Source organism: Leopardus geoffroyi, chromosome D3 (genome assembly GCF_018350155.1).
Source record: "Leopardus geoffroyi isolate Oge1 chromosome D3, O.geoffroyi_Oge1_pat1.0, whole genome shotgun sequence".
NCBI lineage: Eukaryota > Metazoa > Chordata > Mammalia > Carnivora > Felidae > Leopardus > Leopardus geoffroyi.
Window position 1 is genome coordinate 16,619,935 of NC_059339.1, and position 18,366 is coordinate 16,638,300.

Consider the following 18,366-nt stretch of genomic DNA (forward strand, 5'->3'; position numbering starts at 1 on the left):
TTGAGACACATGACCAGGAGGCGCAAAAGTAGTCAGCCGCGTCCCCACATGTGTTCGAGTGAGAGTGGCTGGGGCAGACATAGAAATAAAGGTTCTGCGCATGGAATCCGGGGGCATATGGTGACAAGGGGAGCAGAGTTTGGAGGTCTACGCAAAGTTCTGGGAACCAAGTGTCCCTGGGGTGGCTCTGGGAAGTCTGATTAAGTATTGTCCCCGAGCTGGTGTCTATGATCTGCCAGGTGATGTTTTGGGGGACTTGGGGACTCTCAACAGCATGAGCAGTGACAAGCAGAGCTAACAGAGTTACCAATATTAGGTGGGTCGAATGCGCTGTAGCTTGAGCTTGAGCGGGTTGTGTTGGTCCCGATTGACAGCCCATTGCGTGACGAAGTCCTTCCGGATTGAGCAGAGGTCCGCTGGCCAAACGTGGGTGTGATGGACCCAGGTTGCGATGCCGTCTACTTTGAGAGCAGTGGGGGTTGTCAGCACCACGATGTAGGGTCCCTCCCAGCACGGCTCGAGGGTCTCTTGGCGGTGCCTCTTGACGTAGACCCAGTCTCCCGGCCTGTACTGATGAGGTGTCGGGGTTGGGCCGGCCTTGTAGATGGCATGGAGGCGCGGCCAAATGTCCTCGTGCGCCCTCTGGAACCCTCTCAAGGAAAGAAAAAGTTCTTGATCTTTAAACTCAGCAAGAAGTTCAGCTCGAAGGTTGGGAATAATAGGGGGTGACCTGCCAAACATGATCTCGTAGGGAGTAAAACCCAGGGTGTAAGGAGTGTTCCTAACCCGGTAAAGGGCATTCGGTAGGAGAGTCACCCAGTCCCCGCCAGTCTCCATGGTTAATTTGGTAAGGGTCTCTTTTAGGGTTCTATTCATTCTTTCTACCTGTCCTGAGCTCTGGGGCCTGTAAGCACAACGTAATTTCCAGTTTGCCCCCACAGCCTTGGCTACAGCCTGCGTTACCTGCGAGATAAAAGCTGGTCCACTGTCTGATCCTACCATGGCAGGAAAACCATACCTGGGTAAGATGTCTTCTAGTAGCTTCTTAGCTACCATCTGAGCTGTTTCATGCTTGGTTGGGTATGCCTCCACCCAGCCAGAGAAGGTGTCTGTAAATACTAAAAGATATTTATAACCATACTTTCCTGGTTTAACTTCAGTGAAGTCGACCTCCCATTGGGATCCCGGTCTGGTGCCTCTGAGCCTGGTTCCTTTTTTATTTGATGTGGCTCTCGCGTTGGTGAGTTGGCAGGTCTTGCAGGCAGGTACAACTTGCTCTATTTTGGTGTCCTGTTGGTGAATCTTGATTCCGGCATGTCGGATTAAGTCTTTTAATTTTCAGGCCCCCATGTGAGTAGACCGATGCATGTGCTCTAATAGTGAGACTCCGAGCCGGCCTGGCAGCACGAGCTCCTTGTTAGGTGTATACCACCATCCCTTTATCTCCTGGGCCATGGGAGTTTCTTGATCCACTGTAACTCCTCCTGGGAGTATTTGGGCTGGTCTGGTAAAACTGGGTCTCCCGGGTCCGGGAGTTGTATGGTCATGGTGGGGACTGAAGTAAGGGCTACTGCCTTGGCTGCCTGGTCAGCCTTTCAATTACCTCTAGCTACCGGGTTATCAGTTTTCTGGTGCCCTTGGCCGTGGATAATGACCAGCTTGGCAGGAAGCCATAAGGCTGTAAGCAGGTCAAGTATCTCCTGCTTATTTTTTATAGTCCATCCTTCTGCCGTCAGTAACCCCCTCTCCTGATAAATTGCCCCATGAATCTGAGCTGTGGCAAACACATAACGGCTATCTGTGTAGATGTTAAGCCATTTTTCAGCTCCCAGCATCAGCGCCTTGGTGAGGGCGATGAGCTCTGCTCGCTGGTCTGGTGTTCCGGAAGGTAGAGCCTCTGCCCATATGGTGTCCGTTTCGGTGACGACCGCTGCACCCACATACCTGTGTCCGTCCTGCACAAAGCTGCTGCCATCAGTGAACCAAGTAGCCTCGGCATCGGGGAGGGGCCGGTCGGTCAGATCCATCTGGAATCCATGTACTTGCTCCAGCATCCCCGCACAGTCATGTAGTGGAGCATCTAGGTCAGGGTCGGGCAGCAGGGTTGCAGGATTGAGGGCCACACTGGGGTGGAACCGCACCTGTGGAGGGTTGAGCAGGAGGCTCTGGTAATGAGTCATACGTGTGTTGCTCATCCATCTATCAGGAGGCTGTTTCAGGACCCCTTCAGTGGTGTGTGGGGTCGTGATCCAGATCTCCTGTCGTAGGGTCAGTTTGTCTGCGTCCTTGACTAGGAGTGCTGTTGCCACAATAATTCTTAGGCATGGTGGCCAGCCAGTAGCCACTGGGTCTAGCTTCTTGGACAGGTAAGCCACCGGGCAGTTCCAGGGGCCTAAGGCTTGAGTTAGAACCCCTTTTGCTATTTCCTTGTGTTCGTCTACAAAGAGGTGGATGGGCTTCATAATGTCTGGCAGGCCCAGGGCTGGGGCACTTAGGAGGGCCTTTTTTAACTGATTAAAGGCAGTTTCTTCTTTTTCAGTCCATTCAAATGTTTCCCCCTCTTTGGTAGCTTCATATAGGGGCCTGGCGATCTCAGCAAAACCCGGAACCCAGAGGCAACAGTAGCCGGCCAATCCTAGGAATTCCCTTACTTCCCTTCGGGAGGTGGGAGTAGGGGTCTTCAGGACAGTTTCTTTTCTGGCATCTGATAACCGCCGCTGTCCGCCCTCCAGGATGTATCCCAGGTAACTTACCCTCTCCCTGCATATCTGAGCCTCCTTCACGGATGCCTGGTACCCCAAGGCCCCCAGGGTAGCCAGCAGGTCCTGGGTCCCTTGCTCACAGTCCTCGGCCGTGTCGGCAGCAATCAGGATGTCATCTACGTACTGTAGGAGGGTGAGGCCAGGGTGCTCCTTTCTGTACTCGTGTCCAGGTCCTCGTGTAGTGCCTCGTTGAAGATGGTGGGCGAATTTTTGAACCCCTGAGGCAGCCATATCCAGGTGAGTTGCCCACTGTAGCCCTCCTCCGGATCATGCCACTCGAAGGCGAACAAGGGTTGGCTTTGGGGTGCCAGCGGCAGACTGAAGAAGGCGTCCTTTAAATCTAGTACAGTATACCAGACCCTGGAGGGCGCCAAGGAGCTCAAGAGACTATATGGGTTGGGAACAGTTGGGTGTATGTCTGTGACCCTCTTATTTACTTCCTGGAGGTCTTGTACCTGGAGGTCTTGTACCTTGTACGTGGATAGTCATTTGTGTGATGCTTTTTGACCAGCAGTAGGGGGGTGTTCCAGGCAGACTGGCAAGGAACTAGTACCCCTAGGCTTTGTAGTCTCCAGATGTGTGGCTGGATCCCCTTCCGGGCCTCCTGAGACATGGGGTATTGTTTGATCCTTACCGGACCTTCTCCTGGCTTGAGCTCTACCAGGACCAGGGTCCTGTGAGTGGCTAGTCCTATCCCCCCCCCTCCCCCCACCCCCCGGTCTCTGCCCAAACTGAGGGGAATTCTTGTAGCCATCTGTCTATATTATCCTCTCTCGGGAGCGCCTCCTGGAGGCGGTATTCATCCTCTAGTTTCATGGTCAGGACCTGAATGGGGTGGCCCTTGCCATCGGTGACCCGAGGCCCCCCTTGTCTGAAAGTTATCTGAGCTCCAATCGGGTCAGTAAGTCCCATCCTAACAGCGGGTGGGGGCATTCTGGTATTACCATAAAGGAGTGGGATACCTGTCTCGTCCCCAAATCTACCGTTCTTCGGGTAGTCCATGAATACTGGCTCATACCAGTTGCCCCTTGTACCCAGGACTTCTTGCTGGCTAGTTTTCCTTGTGGGGTGCGGAGGACCGAATGTTGCGCTCCAGTGTTGACAAGGAAGTCAACAGGGGTCCCCTCCACTTTAAGAGTTACCCTGGGCTCAGGGAGAGGGTCCGAACCCCAACTGCCCTAATCACTCAGTTCATCTAGCTCTAAGACTTTTACTCGATCAGTCTTGCTTCCCTTCCCGCCAGCCTTTTTCGGACAATCTTGGGCCCAATGCCCTATCTCCTTGCAGTATGCGCACTGATATTTCTGCAGCCCCTGCTTCCCCACCTTGGTGGTTCCTTTACCTCCTCTTGAGTCGTCTGCCAGCTGCTGGAGACAGCGGTCTCATTCCTCGGGGGAGTCAGCAGTGGTAGCTAGTAGTATTCTGGCCAGGTCTCGAGTCTGCTTACTGCTGGCAGCCGCCATGGCACAAGCCTGCTTATCCTCAGGAGGCTCCCGGTTATTATATACCTTTTTGGCTACCACCAGTAAGTCCTGCAGACTTTTTTTCTTCTAGTCTATCTATTTTCTGTAATTCTCTTCTAATGTCTATGGTCGATTGGTTTACGAAGGCCATGATAACAGCTGCCTTGCTTTCCGGAGCCTCTGGATCCATGGGGGTAGAGATATGGAATGCCTTCATGATCCATTCTAAAAAGGCAGCCGGAAATTCATCTTTTTCCTGTTGCACATTTCCTACCTTGGCCAAATTGGTTGGCTTCCTAGCAGCCATTCGGAGACCCCCCCCATTAGAGTCTGGAGGTAGACCCGGAGCCTCTCCTTACCTTCTGCCGTGTTGAAATCCCACTTGGGCCGAGTTAAGGGGAAGGAGGCATCTATCTGAGCCTGGTTGGTGGTGGGATTCCCGTCTGTGCCCGGAACTAGTTTTCGGGCCTCATCGAGGATTCTTTCTCTCTCCTCAGTCGTAAACAGGACCTGCAAAAGCTGCTGGCAATTGTCCCACGTGGGCTGATGGGTAAAAAGAACAGAGTCTAATAAATCAATAAGCCCTGCCGGTTTCTCAGAAAACTTAGGATTCTGAGCTTTCCAATTGTAGAGGTCACTAGTGGCGAAAGGCCAATAGTGATGGGGCTGATTCCCCTCCACGTCTGGGGGTCCGGTGGCTTGCAGGGGCAGAGTAGTGGAGTCGGAGGCGGAGGCGGATTGCTCCCTCTGAGCCCTTTGTCTGGTAAAGGGCGGGCTTCCCACTGGAGCATTTCCGCCTCCCGCTCTTGGAACAGTGTCTGCCTCCCCCAGAGGGGGAGGATGGTGTTCTTCCAGCATCCTAGGGGGGTTATACGGGGGAGGAAAAATTAATTCTTCTTCAGTCCCCCCTTGTAGGACATGGTAGAGGGGTACTGAAGGCTGGGTAAGACTTTTCTTGTTCTCCTTCTTCTCTGTCCCCTGCAAAGCAAGAATGGGTTTCAGCTCCGGAGGGCGTGGAGCTAGGAAGGGCTTAAGCCAAGAGGGTGGGTCTTCTACAAGGTCCTGCCAAGTGATAATGTAAGGGAGCTGATCAGGATGGCCCGTCTTAGGCCAAGAGATGATACCCCTGACTCGGTGGATGGTAGGGAGGTGGAAGGTTCCCTCTGGCGGCCATCCGACATTGAAAGCTGGCCACTCGCTAGAACAAAAAACCTGCCACCGACGCTTTCGGACTTCCACACTGAGGTTGTTAGCTCTTCCCCTGACATCCTTAAAGTGATCAATAGAGGAGTAGTCTGAATCTGTCCCATAATGTCCGTCCAGTAAGTCCACAGAACAAAACAGAGAAACACAGAAACAGACAAACAGAGGGCCCCTAGAAACAGTCTTCCAACTCCGTGGAAGCAAAACTGAAAGCTAGACGACGGCCTCACACCGACTGGCGGGAGTGACCCGCCTCGTCTCAGATCTTTGAGGGAATCCATGTCCCTCCAGAAGGGAGTATCGGAACGTCTTCCGAAACTCCCGGCCCGTGGTCCTCCCATGTGTCCACTTAGACCGTGCCAGGCACTACCAGAATTTCAGAAATGAGCTCACACAGAAGAGACAGGGAACAAACAGTCACTAACCGTGGCCAGTCAGGCTCTCCGGGTTGGGGGCCCCTCGGGGGTCTTGGGGACCCCGCATGATCCCCCAAATGTTATGCCCAGAATTCGTGATCCCCAAAGACCACCAGGGAGCCGAGTCCGATGCAAAAGCTAAGAGCCTTTATTTGAGCTAGCTTGAGCTCAATCCCCTACCTGCACCGACGCAGCGATGAGATGCCGGAGAGAGAGCACGAGTTTCAAAAAGCACAAAGGTTTTATAGGGATCTAGGGACAGTTGGTGGGGGTAATGGTCGTTCCCTTAGCCGATTGGCTGGGGAAGGTTCAGAGTCCCGATGCGCAGGTTGCCGGGCATGGTTTGAACGGGAAGTTTGAACAGGTGAGCGGGAAGTTACTCAAGGAGGCGTGGTCTGAAGTTTGAGCGGGAATTTCTTTCTGCAGTTTTCCTGGAAAGGGGGCCATGTCGGGGACAGTCACTCAAGATGGAGGACACAGAACAAAACGGAGTTGGCCGGCCTAGGTCCGCTCTTTCACTCACCTCTCTCTTAAATAATAGAATTTATTAAGCACACTATATCCCAAGCGCTATGCGAAATATCTTACAACACGTTTGCTCACTTAGTAAGAGTTAACCCCACAAGAAATGCTTGGCCACGCATAAGAATCAGTCTTCAGTGAATGTCAGACTTTTCCTGAGAGGATCGCTTTAAGGACCATTAGGAAATTCAACACTCCTCTAAGCAGGGTGACCAACTGTCCCATATCGCCCAGTATTGAGGGGGTTTCCTGGGATGCAGGACTTTCAGTGCTAAAACCAGGATGAGTCAGTTACTCCACTCCTAGGAATAGCAGAGGTTGCCACCAAATATAAAAGTTGATTCCGGATACATTATCCTTGTTGAAATTCAAGATGGGTGCTCTGAGATCCAGATTTTTAAATTTTTGATGTCACAAAACATAAATTCTACTTCATGAAGAAAAAAAAAAAAAAAAAAAAAACGTCCAAGAAAGGACAGTGGGTTTTTTATTAGAAAAGGAATTATAGCATGGAACCGAAACTCTTAGTATATAGACAGACTTGGATTTCCATCCCTGTTTTGCTGTTTACTAGTTATGTGAATTTGGGCAAGTGGTTAATCTTCAATATCTTTATAAATCAGGATGCTAGTAGCTACCTCATTAGGTTGTTAATGAAAACTTAAAAAGGTAGTGATGCATCTGAAGCTCATAGCCCAGTACCGGAGGCACGTATAGTAAGCAGTTATCAGCTGCTATCAATAGGCTAAACCTTGGTCTCCTATTTGAGTACTCCTTTAACTAGACTCCCATGGATCTTCTCCAGAGCCACATTTCCTTTGTGTGTATCTGTCTTTCAAAAAGAATTTACAGAAGCCAAGTCTGGCTTGATACAATAACGTCTTTCTAAAGAAAATAAAGAGTATTCTTCCATTTGCTTCCCCTTGGGAAAATAGTATTTATGAACAGTAACTATACAATAAGCATTTCTGTAGGAAGCATTTTACAAGGCATTGACTCACCCAATTCCCACAACCCTCTGATCTGCACACTATTATTTCTTTTGAAAGAGGAGGATCCTGAAGCTCGGAGATTTCATGTAACTAGCCCAAGGTCACCTGGCATGACCAGGCCAGTAATCAAATCCCGTCCATCCCGTTCTGAACCTTCTTCTTCTTCTTCTTTTTTTTTTTTTTTTTTTTTTTGACGTTTATTTATTTTTGAGACAGAGAGAGACAGAGCATGAACGGGGGAGGGGCAGAGAGAGAGGGAGACACAGAATCGGAAACAGGCTCCAGGCTCTGAGCCATCAGCCCAGAGCCTGACGCGGGGCTCAAACTCACGGACTGCGAGATCGTGACCTGAGCTGAAGTCGGATGCTCAACCGACTGAGCCACTCAGGTGCCCCTGAACCCTCTTTCTTTAATGCTCTAGAAACCCAATGGGGTAACTGCGCAACTGTACTTTGGGAGGGAAGGAGGGCAAGGCTCAAGAAACTTCTTGAGGTGACCCCAACAAGGTCCTGGAAAAATGAACAGGCAAGCACCAGGCGGGAAAAGGGGGAGCATTTCAAATGGAGGTAACAACAAAGGCAAAAGCAGGGAGGTCACCTTTTTTTTCCCCCTCTTGAGAGTGGGGGTTGGGGATTCAAGTGCGGACTTGGGGTGCAAAAACCCTTCGTTCGCCCAATATCCACTCGCCTCTCTCCTCGCCCCAGTTTGGCTCCCTGCACCCCAACTTCCCGGCCCCCTCGTCCCTTTCCGGGATAAAAGCCCGGAGGAGCTACCGACCGGAAACTGGCAGGGAGGCTGGGGGAAGAAGGGGCGTGTGTGGGGCCGAGAGACACAGACCTGGACGCGCAAGGCAGGGAGGTGGGACCCAACGTCATACCCACGTGAGTTCGCTCTTTTTTCACCCTCGGCCCGCCCGCTGTCCTTCCGGCCGTATTGTGACCCTGGAGAGCAACGCACCTAAGACCCAGGAAGCGGCGCACGGGGCCGTCGCCCGCCACCTCACCCGCACGCCGACTGGAGCAACCGTTACTAACCACTGCGACTGCGCCTGCGCTGGCCCCGGCTGACGCGCGAGGAAGCCAGGCCAGAGCCTGGGAGGTGCGGAGGTAGGGCGGGGGTTGGGCCGCTTTTCACCAATATAAAAAGAGGAACCACGTGTCCACAAGATACCAATCATATTTCCTACTCTGAAATCCCGGGGGGGGGGGGGGGGGGGCGGGATCCTTGTGGTGCAGGATCACGTGATCTGAAAAGGTAAATAGAGCCACGTGGTTTTTCCTGGACTGCTGCAAACCTTGGCGCCAAGATGTACCCTCGTTGAACAATTACTTAATGAACGTGTGTGACGTGGTAAGCACTGATGATACTGCGGCTGCGGAGATATAATCGCTACTTCAGAACGCTCCCAATTAAGTTTGTTTAATTATGTATTCATTTATTTTTTTTTTTAATTAATTTTGAGAGAAAAAGAGCTCGCGCAGGATTGCGGGAGAGGCAGAGAGAGAGAGAGAGAGAGCGAGAGCCCCAGCAGACTCTGCACTGTCATCGAGGAGCCCGATGTGGGGCTCCACCCCATGAACGGCGAGATCATGACCTGAGCGGAAACAAATCAAGAATTTAACGCTTAACCACCTGGGCCACCCAGGTGCCCCTTATGTATTCATTTCAGTCTCAGCCACTGTACTAGTGTTTCCCGTATTACATTTCCTTTAATGAGTACCCATCAGATGCTCATGAAAAGATTGCTTAAGGAATTTGTTTTCCCTCTCCCTCAGCCCTTGGGGTAATGAAAAAGAGGTAGGTTTTTACCTACGAGGATAGATTATATATTTTGATCTGGCAATAATCAGTGGCTAATCATTATTCAGGTCTTAACGGTGTTCACTTCCTAGAAATATCCCTGTCATTCAACATCCAAGGCTAAAACTAATGATGCTTACAAAGAACTAGGAAGACACTTAGTCATGTTGCATAGACAGAGGATAAAACAATATGCAAACGTGAGGCTTTTCAACAAAGTGCTTTATTGGAGGACACAGAGTAAAGTGAAGGGCATGAGGTGGGTGGAGATGATGCTCTCCAGAGGTGACACTCAATTCTTACAGTACTTCTTGGTGTCCAGGTTCTTGTGCTCCTTGTTATATGGGGCCTTTGAAAAGCAGATGGCAGCATTGCGGTCGCAGTTGCAGATGAAGGCCTCACAGGGTTTGTTTTCATCTGGAAAAGAGCAAGAGGAGAGGACTGAGCCAAGGTAGATCCTGCTTTGTCCAGTCTGGAGGGAAGGAAGAATTAACTGGAATAAATAATGGCCATTACATTCATACAAATTTGGGTTTGATAGATTAAGCAAATAAAAATACCAGAATTTCAGAAAAACAAAAAAAAAATTGCAATGTTTGGAATGTAGAATAAAAAATGTTCATTGTCTATCTGGAAGTCAAATTTAATTGGACAACATGTGTTTACTCTGGCAATCCTAGGTGTGATCGATGCTGTTAGGAAAGTCCTATCTGTTTCACATCCCTAAATGAGCTCTTATAACCCACAGAGCTATAGATCTTTGATAACATAGGCAAGCAATTTATAAACAATATGGAAAACACTAAAACATATACTCGAAGCAGCAAAGTATTGTGCATATAAACTTAGTGAAGTTTAGCAAGCAAATTTCTCTACTTTAAAACACATTTTAAAAATTACAGAACAGGGGCACCTGGGTGGCTCAGTTGGTTAAGCGTCCGACTTCAGCTCAGGTCATGATCTCACAGTTTGTGAGTTTGAGCCCCGCGTCAGGCTCTGTGCTGACAGCTCAGAGCCTGGAGCCTGCTTTGGATTTTGTCTCCTTCTCTCTCTACCCCTCCCCACTTATACTCTGCCTCTCAAAAATAAATGAATGTAAAAAATTTTTTTAAATAAAAATAAAAATTGCAGAACATTCTTACAGTAGAATATTATACAGATATTTAAAACAATTAAGTACACCTATATGTGGAAATGTTTCCAAGATATTTTATTAAAGGAAAATGAAGGGCAATGCATCTAACTAGTTATCTTGGGTAGCAGGATTATAGGCACCTTCCACTTTCCATGATATATTTCTGTAGAGTTTGAAATTACACTACTTTGGCCTTGTTTATTTTTATAGCCAAAAGAAACAACAATGATAACTTTTAAAATGCATTTCAAATTTGTTATCTATAATTTAATTATGTACTTCTGCTTACATTCAATAATCTTATTAAAGTTTTGTTTCTCTCTGATCCTTTTTTTTTTAAGAGAGAGAGAGAGAGTGAGTGGGGGAGAGGGGCAGAGGTCATGATCCCAGGGTCATGGGACTGAGCCCCGCTTTGGGCTCTGCACTGAGCATGGAGCCTGCTTAAGATTCTTTCTCTCTCCCTCTGCCCCTCTCTCCTATTTGCATTCTCTCTCTAAAAAAAAAATAATAAGTAAATTAAAAAAATAAAAGGGAAGGCTGCACAGAGAAAGCGACATTTGAAGTCCTGGAATGAGACTTCACATGGGAAGTGTTTCATGCAGAAGGAACAAAGGACTTGAGGTGGGCACGTGCCTAGCTATGATTAAAACGATAAAAACGTTATTCCAAGGATAAGCACAAATAAACACAGAGCTATGAAATCGTTTATTCCTTAAGATGGTGGGATTCCTGGGGCTCTTGAGTGACTCCATCGGTTAAGCATCTGATGCTTGATTTCGGCTCAGGTCATGATCTCAAGTTGCTGCATCAGATCAGGCTCTGTGCTGACAGCATGCTTGGGATCCACCCCCCCCCCCCATAAATAAATAAACAAATAAATAAATAAACTTTAACAGTGCTTTAAAAAAGATGGTGGGATTCCTGGTAACTTTTTTCTTGGCCCTCTGGATTTGAGTTACAGTTATTCCAATGATGTATGTACAGTTTTGGAAAGTGGGACCCATCTGTGAGTGCATAGAAAAGAGTAGTGAAAATCTAGAATGCTAGCCTAGCATGACAATACTATTCACCTCTGAACTGTCTGCCCTTCAGAACCACCTTCATAAAGGGACACATTTCACCATGAGCTGTGCATAACTTAGTGGTTAAGACCAGAACCTTTGAAATCAGAAACAACTGAGTTCAAATGCTGACCCTACCACTTACAAGCTCTGTGATTTTGGGCAAGTAGCTATTTTTGAGCCTCAGCTTCCTCACCTGTAAAATGGGATTAATAAAACATATATATGCTCACCATACTCCCTGGTATGTAATAAGAAACTAATAAATGGTAGTTCTAAGCTCCTTTCATGAAATAACGAAGCTATATAGCATGGCAGTTAAGAACAGAGACCTTGGAGCCATATAAACCTGTTCAAAACCAGACACCCCAGGGTGTCTGGGTGGCTCAGTTGGTTAAGCATCTGACTCTTCATTTTGGCTCAGGTCATGAATTTACAATCTGTGACATGGAGCCCCTATAGGCTCCTTGTAGGACTCTGTGCCAGCAGTGCAGAACCTACTTGGGATTCTCTCTCTCCCTCTCTCTCTGCCCCTCTCCCGCATTCTATCTCTCTCTCTCTGTCTCTCAAAAACAAAAACAAAACCCCCCAGAAAAACCCAAATGGGGCGCCTGGGTGGCTCAGTCGGTTAAGTGTCTGACTTCGACTTCTGCTCAGGTCATGATCTCATGGTTCATGAGTCCGAGCCTGCAACAGGCTCTGTGCTGACAGCTCAGAGTCTGGAGCCTGCCTAGGATTCTGTGTCTACCTCCCTCTCTGCCCCTCCTCTGCTCGCACTCTGTCTCTCTCAAAAATAAAATAAACATTAATAAAAAAATTTCAAAAGTTCTGAAACTGCTAAAAAAAAAAAAAAAGCCCCAAACAGTGGGTGCCCCAGTTTCCTCATCTGTCAAACAAGTATAATAATAATACCTATCTCATAGGATTGTTGCCAGGATTAAAGGAGACACAGCTTGGCACCAAGGCGATCAATAAATGGTGGATATCATTACTATTATTTCTTCCACAAAGGAGTTAACCTACCGCTGCAGGTGATCTCAGAGCCAGAGCATGAGTATGAGTAGGTTTTGGTGTAGGGGTTGTCCAGGAGGAATTTACAGCTGTCCAGTTTCTTGGCTCGTGAGTAGCAGTGGTCGTGTGTCTGGCAACACCTAAAGAGTGGGGGAAGGACAGAGCTCAGGCAGGGGCAGGGCAGCAGGGCAGGCTCATTAAGGGGAATGATTTAGCTGACATGCTCCGGAAGATATTTATCCTGTGGCTTGAAAAATGTAAGTCCTTTTATCGTGTTTATTGAAGGCGATTTAAAAATGGGTTGCAGGAATATCGTACAATCACGTATGTGTTCTGAAGATGCAGTGAGAGTCTTAACCACTGCTGGAAGAGGACAATCCAATCGACGCTGTGGTGTTTTGTGATGCAATATTCTACCACTAGAGGGCAGCAGCATCCACTATTGCTTGACATCAACCTTCCGCCTTTGCTCCTAACCGAGAGCACTGGATTCAGGGGCCTCTTGGAGCATTTTTGTTTATACAAGAGTTGAAAATATGTTACCCTTAGCAAATATGCAAATCCATTTTCTGTGCCTCCTCGTGAGATCCTTGGCTTGTGCCCTCCCCCCACCGCACGGGCACTCCCCTCTCCCTGCCGATCAATCACTCACTTGTCCAGTTCATCCACAGGCGTGCCGGATCCACCCAGGCCACAGTAGCAGCCGTAGTCGGTGTAATCCCTCACGGGGTCACTCTCGGGGATCGTACACTTGATCATGTTGCGGAGCTGCCACACTGCCCGCGGGCTGACGCCCCCCTCAGCAGCACCCACTGCAAGAAAACACAGCCAGAGTTTAAATCCATCCTGATTGGCTCTGCCAGCGCCCAGGGGCCCCACTGCCTCCTGCCTGGTCTCTGGCCCCACGCTGCCTTCCACCCCTCCAGCTGCCTCCTCGGAAGAGAGCTGGACACAGAAACCTGGTAATGTAAATGAGGATTTTTTCTTTTTATAAAGCTTTTTAAAAATATTTTTTATGGAGGGGCGCCTGGGTGGCTCAGTCGGTTAAGCGTCCGATTTCAGCTCAGGTCACGATCTCACAGACCGTGAGTTCGAGCCCCGCATCGGGCTCTGGGCTGATGGCTCAGAGTCTGGAGCCTGCTTCCGGTTCTGTGTCTCCCTCTCTGTCTGCCCCTCCCCCATTCATGCTCTGTCTCTGTCTCAAAAATAAACGTTAAAAAAAATTTTTTTTATCGAGATAAAATTCACATAACAAAATTCACCATTTAAACACTTAAAATGGACATTTCATGGGCACCTGGGTGGCTCAGTCAGTTGAGCGTCAGACTTGGACTTAGGTCATGATCTCAGGGTTCGTGGGTTCCAGCCCTGCACTGGAATAGCTGCTGTCAGTGCAGCGCCGGCTTCTGATCCTCTGTCGCTCCCCACCCCCCGCCCTTCTCCCCTCTCAAGCGCGCTTGCAAACTCTCAAAAATAAATAAAAAATAGTTTTAAAAATGTACATTTCTGTAGTTTTTAGTATATTCACAGAGTTGTGGAACCATCACCACTAAATCTAGAACATTTTCATCACCCCCAAAAGAACATCCTGTTCCCATTAGCATTCCTTCCCCTTTTCTCCTCTCCCCTCTGGCAACCAGTAAACTCTATGGATTTTCCTATTATGAACACTTCATTTAAATGGAATCATACAGCATAATTTTTTTTAAGTTTACCAGTCCTTTTTAAAAAAAGTTTATTTATTTTGAGAGAGATAGAGCATGAGAGCAGAGGAGAGACAGACAGAGGGAGAAAGAGAATCCCAAGCAGGCTCTGCACTATCAGCACATAGCCCGGAAGCCGAGCTTGAACTCACAAACTGTGAGATCATAATCTGAGCCGAAATCAAGAGTCCGATACTTAACCTCCGGAGCCACCCAGGCACCCCTAGCACAATGTTTTTGATGTTCATCCACATTATAACATATATCAATACTTCATTCCTTTTATAGTTGAATAGTATTCCACTGTGTGGAGAGACCGCATTTCGTTTATCCATTTATCACTTGATAGACATTTGGGTTGTTTATACTTTTTGGTTCTCATGAATAGTGCTGCTATTAACAGTTGTGCACTAGTTTTTGTGTAAACATATGTTTTCTATGAGGTCCCCATTATTTATCCAGCAAATATTTATTGAGCACCAATTATGGGCCAGTCACTGCTGTAGGAACTGAAATACATCAGTGAGCAAATAGAAAATCTGTAACCTCATTCAGTTTATAAAGCTCAATGCTTTTGAGTTTATAAAGCTCCCTAGTAGGGTAGAAAAACAGTAAGCAATAAATGAAATAAATAAGGAAATCGGATCCTTTGTTAGAGCTCCAGGCTCTGAGCATGGTAAGGGGAATCTAAAATGGGTTAGGTGGGAGGGGCGCCCGGGTGGCTCAGTGGGTTAAGTGTCCCACTTCAGCTCAGGTCGTGATCTTGCAGTTTGTGGGTTCAAGCCCCGTGTCGGACTCTGTGCTGACAGCTCAGATCCTGGAGCCTGCTTCAGATTCTGTGCCTTCTCCTCTCTCTGCCCCTCCCATGCTCTGTCTCTCAATAATAAATAAACATTTTTTAAAAATTTTTTAATTAAAAAAAAAATGAAATGGGTTAGGTGGGAGGCGCCTGGGTGGCTCAGTCCATTAAGCATCCAACTCTTGACTTCAGCTCAGGTCATGATCTCACGGTTCCTGAATTTGAGCCCCATGCTGGGCTCTGTCCTGACAGCACTGAGCCTGCTTGGGATTCTCTCTCTGTCCCTCCCCCACTCATGTGCGTGTACATGCTTGCTCTCTCTTTCTCTCTCAAAATAAACTTAAAAAAAAGGATGGGTTAGGTGGGGATGTGGCGGGGTTGAGATGGGGCAGGAGCATAAAGAGGCCTGTGTGGCCTTCCATCCTCAACAAGACAAGCTCTCTTCTGCCTCAAGGCCCACACACCTGCCATTCCCTCTGACTGGCACACTTTGTCATCTTTTTTTTTTTTTTTTTTCAAATGTTTATTTATGTTTGAGAGAGAGACAGAGACAGTGCGGTAGGGGGAAAGAGAGAAGGAGGGAGACACAGAATCTGAAGCAGGCTCCAGGCTCTGAGCTGTCAGCACAGAGCCCGATGTGGGGCTGGAACCCACGAACTGGGAGATTATGATCCCAGCTGAAGTCGGATGCTTAACCTAGCTACCCAGTCGCCTTGACCTGTCATCTTTTCAAAAGGCTGGAGGATCTTGTTTTATTTTTTTTTTAATTTTTTTTTTTTTAACGTTTATTTATTTTTGAGACAGAGAGAGACAGAGCATGAACGGGGGAGGGGCAGAGAGAGAGGGAGACACAGAATCGGAAACAGGCTCCAGGCTCTGAGCCATCAGCCCAGAGCCCGACGCGGGGCTCGAACTCACGGACGGCGAGATCGTGACCTGGCTGAAGTCGGACGCTTAACCGACTGCGCCACCCAGGCGCCCCTGGAGGATCTTGTTTTAAATGCCACCTCTTCTTTCTTGACCACCTAAGCCAAGTGGCTCCTCTGCTATCATTTTTCTTTATGTTATTTGCTTCATAGTACCTATAGCAGCCTGTATCTGTCATTTATTTATGCCTCCCTCTCACTGGACCATAAAATCAAGGACAGGCCTCAGGGCTTTTGTTCCCCAGGGTCTGACACATAGTAGGTGCTCAATAAGTACCTATTAAATAAGTTTTTAAAAAGTCTTCTTGTAGCTGAGTGCTTGCCCAAACCAGGCACAAGGCTTGGCACAGCAGACTCAGGAGGCAGGACCCCTTCACCTCATTTTCAGGGCCAGCCCTTGTGAGATTTGGGGCCCTGAAGAGGGCGCTACATGATTTTGGGGTCCCATTCAAGTGGCCACCAGTATCATCTTTTTGCCCCATGCCTTGCCCTTTCTTCCCTTGATCTGCCGTGCGCACTGGAGCCACTCCATATGCTTATACCCCAGGGCAAAGGGAGGGTGGCAGCTGGTCACGCTCCCCTGTGAGCAGCCTCCACACTGGCAGCAGACAGACAGGAGTGGCCTGGCTACCTTGGCCCATCTCCAGACCCCCCCCCCCCCCCCCCGCCTGCTTCCCTGTTTTCTCAGTCTCTGATCCAGCCAGCTCTGCTCTTTGCACAGGCCAGACCTACACAAAGCTAATTTTCATGTGTGTGCCTGTGTGTGTGTGGTGGGAGGGGAGGGGAACTCGTCCATCTAGAAGTCCTCAGTCTCAACCCAGAGCCTGATACGTTGGAGGCTCTGATATATCAGAGTTGAATGGATGAATGAGGTGGGATTTGAATTCCAAAATATCTGATTCCATGGATTCATTCAATAAATGGTGCAAACAGCTCTATCATTGCTCTCATGGAGCCCATACTTCAATATGGGTGGAGGATAAAAAAGGAGGGGCACCTGGGTGGCTCAGTCAGTTAAGTGTCCGGCTCTTGATGTCAGCTCAGGTCTTTTTTTTTTTTAATATTTATTTTATTTTTGTGTGAGAGAAAGAGAGAGAGACAGAGTTCAGTGGGGGAGGGGCAGAGAGAGAAGGAGGCACAGAATCCAAAACAAAGCAGGCTCCAGGCTCTGAGCTGTCAGCACAGAGCCCAATGCGGGGCTTGAACCCACGCACTGTGAGATTATGACCTGAGCCAAAGTCAGATGCTTAACCGACTGAGCCCCCTAGGAGCCCCTCAGCTCAGGTCTTGATCTCAGGGTTGTGAGTTCAAGCCCTGTGTTGGTAGAGTTTACTGAAAAAAAAAAAAAAAAAAAATTAAAGCTTTAAGAAAAGGGAATGCATCAACAAGAAACAAGATACAAATTGCAGGCAAATGTAGGTGCTGGGAAGACCCCAGGCCAAGGCAATATGGTAGAGGGCAGGTAGGCCCTTCTGAGGAGGGTCATCTGAATTTGGACCTGGAGGTTGGAAAGGCCAACTGTGGGGGAATTTGTTATGGGAGCTGTTAAGCCCCATAGAGAGCCCCAAAAAAAGCCTCCAAGGCTGGCCAGCCTTGTGACCTGTGACCCCCATTCCAGAGAAGTGAGATCTTAGCGCTGAGCTGAGGAGACTCACCTACCTGTAAGCAGAGCAGCCAGCACAAGGAATTTCATCCTGTTAAGTTGCCGAGCAAGAGAAAGGACTAAAGCCACCTACTGCCTCTCTCTTTATACCCATACCATGTCTCCAAGATAAGGCTGTAGTGTTTGCTTTGCTCCCAACCTGCTCTGAATTGGCCTTGAACCTGTCTGTTGCAGGAATAAGCTTTACCGATGAGCAAGCCCTGCCAGCAAGGGATCATTGGAAAAAGGGGGATATGTGTTGGTCATCGGCATCTTTTAATGGAAGGGATTATTTCTGGAATTTGTATGGCTTGGAATCTTGACCCTCCCCCCACCCCTTTGCACTCAGCCCAATTCTATCATTGCCTCCATGTCTTATGGGTCTGAGCTGTGGGTCTCAGTGAATAGTCCTATCAATCATGCATTTAACAGATGAGCAAATGGGTTCAGAGAGGTGAAGTAACATGCCTGAGGTCACACAGCCATCTAATGGCGGGGAGCAGGGGCCCACACTTAGGCATGTCTGATTCTTTCTTTTTTTAAGTTTATTTATTTACTTTTGAGGGAGGGAAGGAAGGAGGGAGAGAGAGAAAGGCAGAAAGAGAAGGAGAGAAAGGATCCCAAGCAGGCTCTATGCTGCCAGTGCAGAGCCCAATGCAGGGCTCCATCCCACAACTGTGAGATCATGAACTGAGCTGAAACCAAGAGTTGGAGGCTTAACCGGCTGAGCCACCCAGGCGACCCTAGGCATGTCTGATTCTAAGGCACATGTTTTATTTTTCTGCACTACATTAATACCACCCCTCCTTCATTCTCCAGTGTGGGTTTGCAAGGACACCCTGGACTTTGGAGTTCCAAAGACTTGGATCTGACTTGTAGAATGAAAGCACACATATCAAATGTTTGTATAACATTTTTTAGGAGAAATTCA

At 48.3% G+C, this 18,366-nt stretch overlaps 1 protein-coding gene across 1 annotated transcript; it reads right to left on the reverse strand.

The window, feature by feature from the left end:
* Window positions 1-9,362: 9,362 nt before the first annotated feature.
* On the reverse strand, window positions 9,363-17,574 carry PLA2G1B (phospholipase A2 group IB). Its single transcript, XM_045458174.1, has 4 exons — window positions 17,453-17,574; window positions 13,018-13,177; window positions 12,378-12,505; window positions 9,363-9,575 (listed from the first exon to the last, which is right to left on the reverse strand). The coding sequence occupies exons 1-4, from the start codon at window positions 17,484-17,486 to the stop codon at window positions 9,451-9,453; spliced, it is 447 nt and encodes a 148-aa protein (XP_045314130.1). The 5' UTR covers window positions 17,487-17,574; the 3' UTR covers window positions 9,363-9,450.
* Window positions 17,575-18,366: the final 792 nt, after the last annotated feature.

What these genes read in the sequence shown, in the direction of transcription:
- PLA2G1B (XM_045458174.1), bottom strand. Translation starts at nt 17,486, where the DNA reads ATGAAATTCCTTGTGCTGGCTGCTCTGCTTACAG. An exon ending in GCTGGCTGCTCTGCTTACAG is followed by an intron (nt 13,178 to 17,452) that starts GTAGGTGAGTCT and finishes GTTTTCTTGCAG; the next exon opens with TGGGTGCTGCTGAGGGGGGC. An exon ending in CCTGTGGATGAACTGGACAA is followed by an intron (nt 12,506 to 13,017) that starts GTGAGTGATTGA and finishes CCCACTCTTTAG; the next exon opens with GTGTTGCCAGACACACGACC.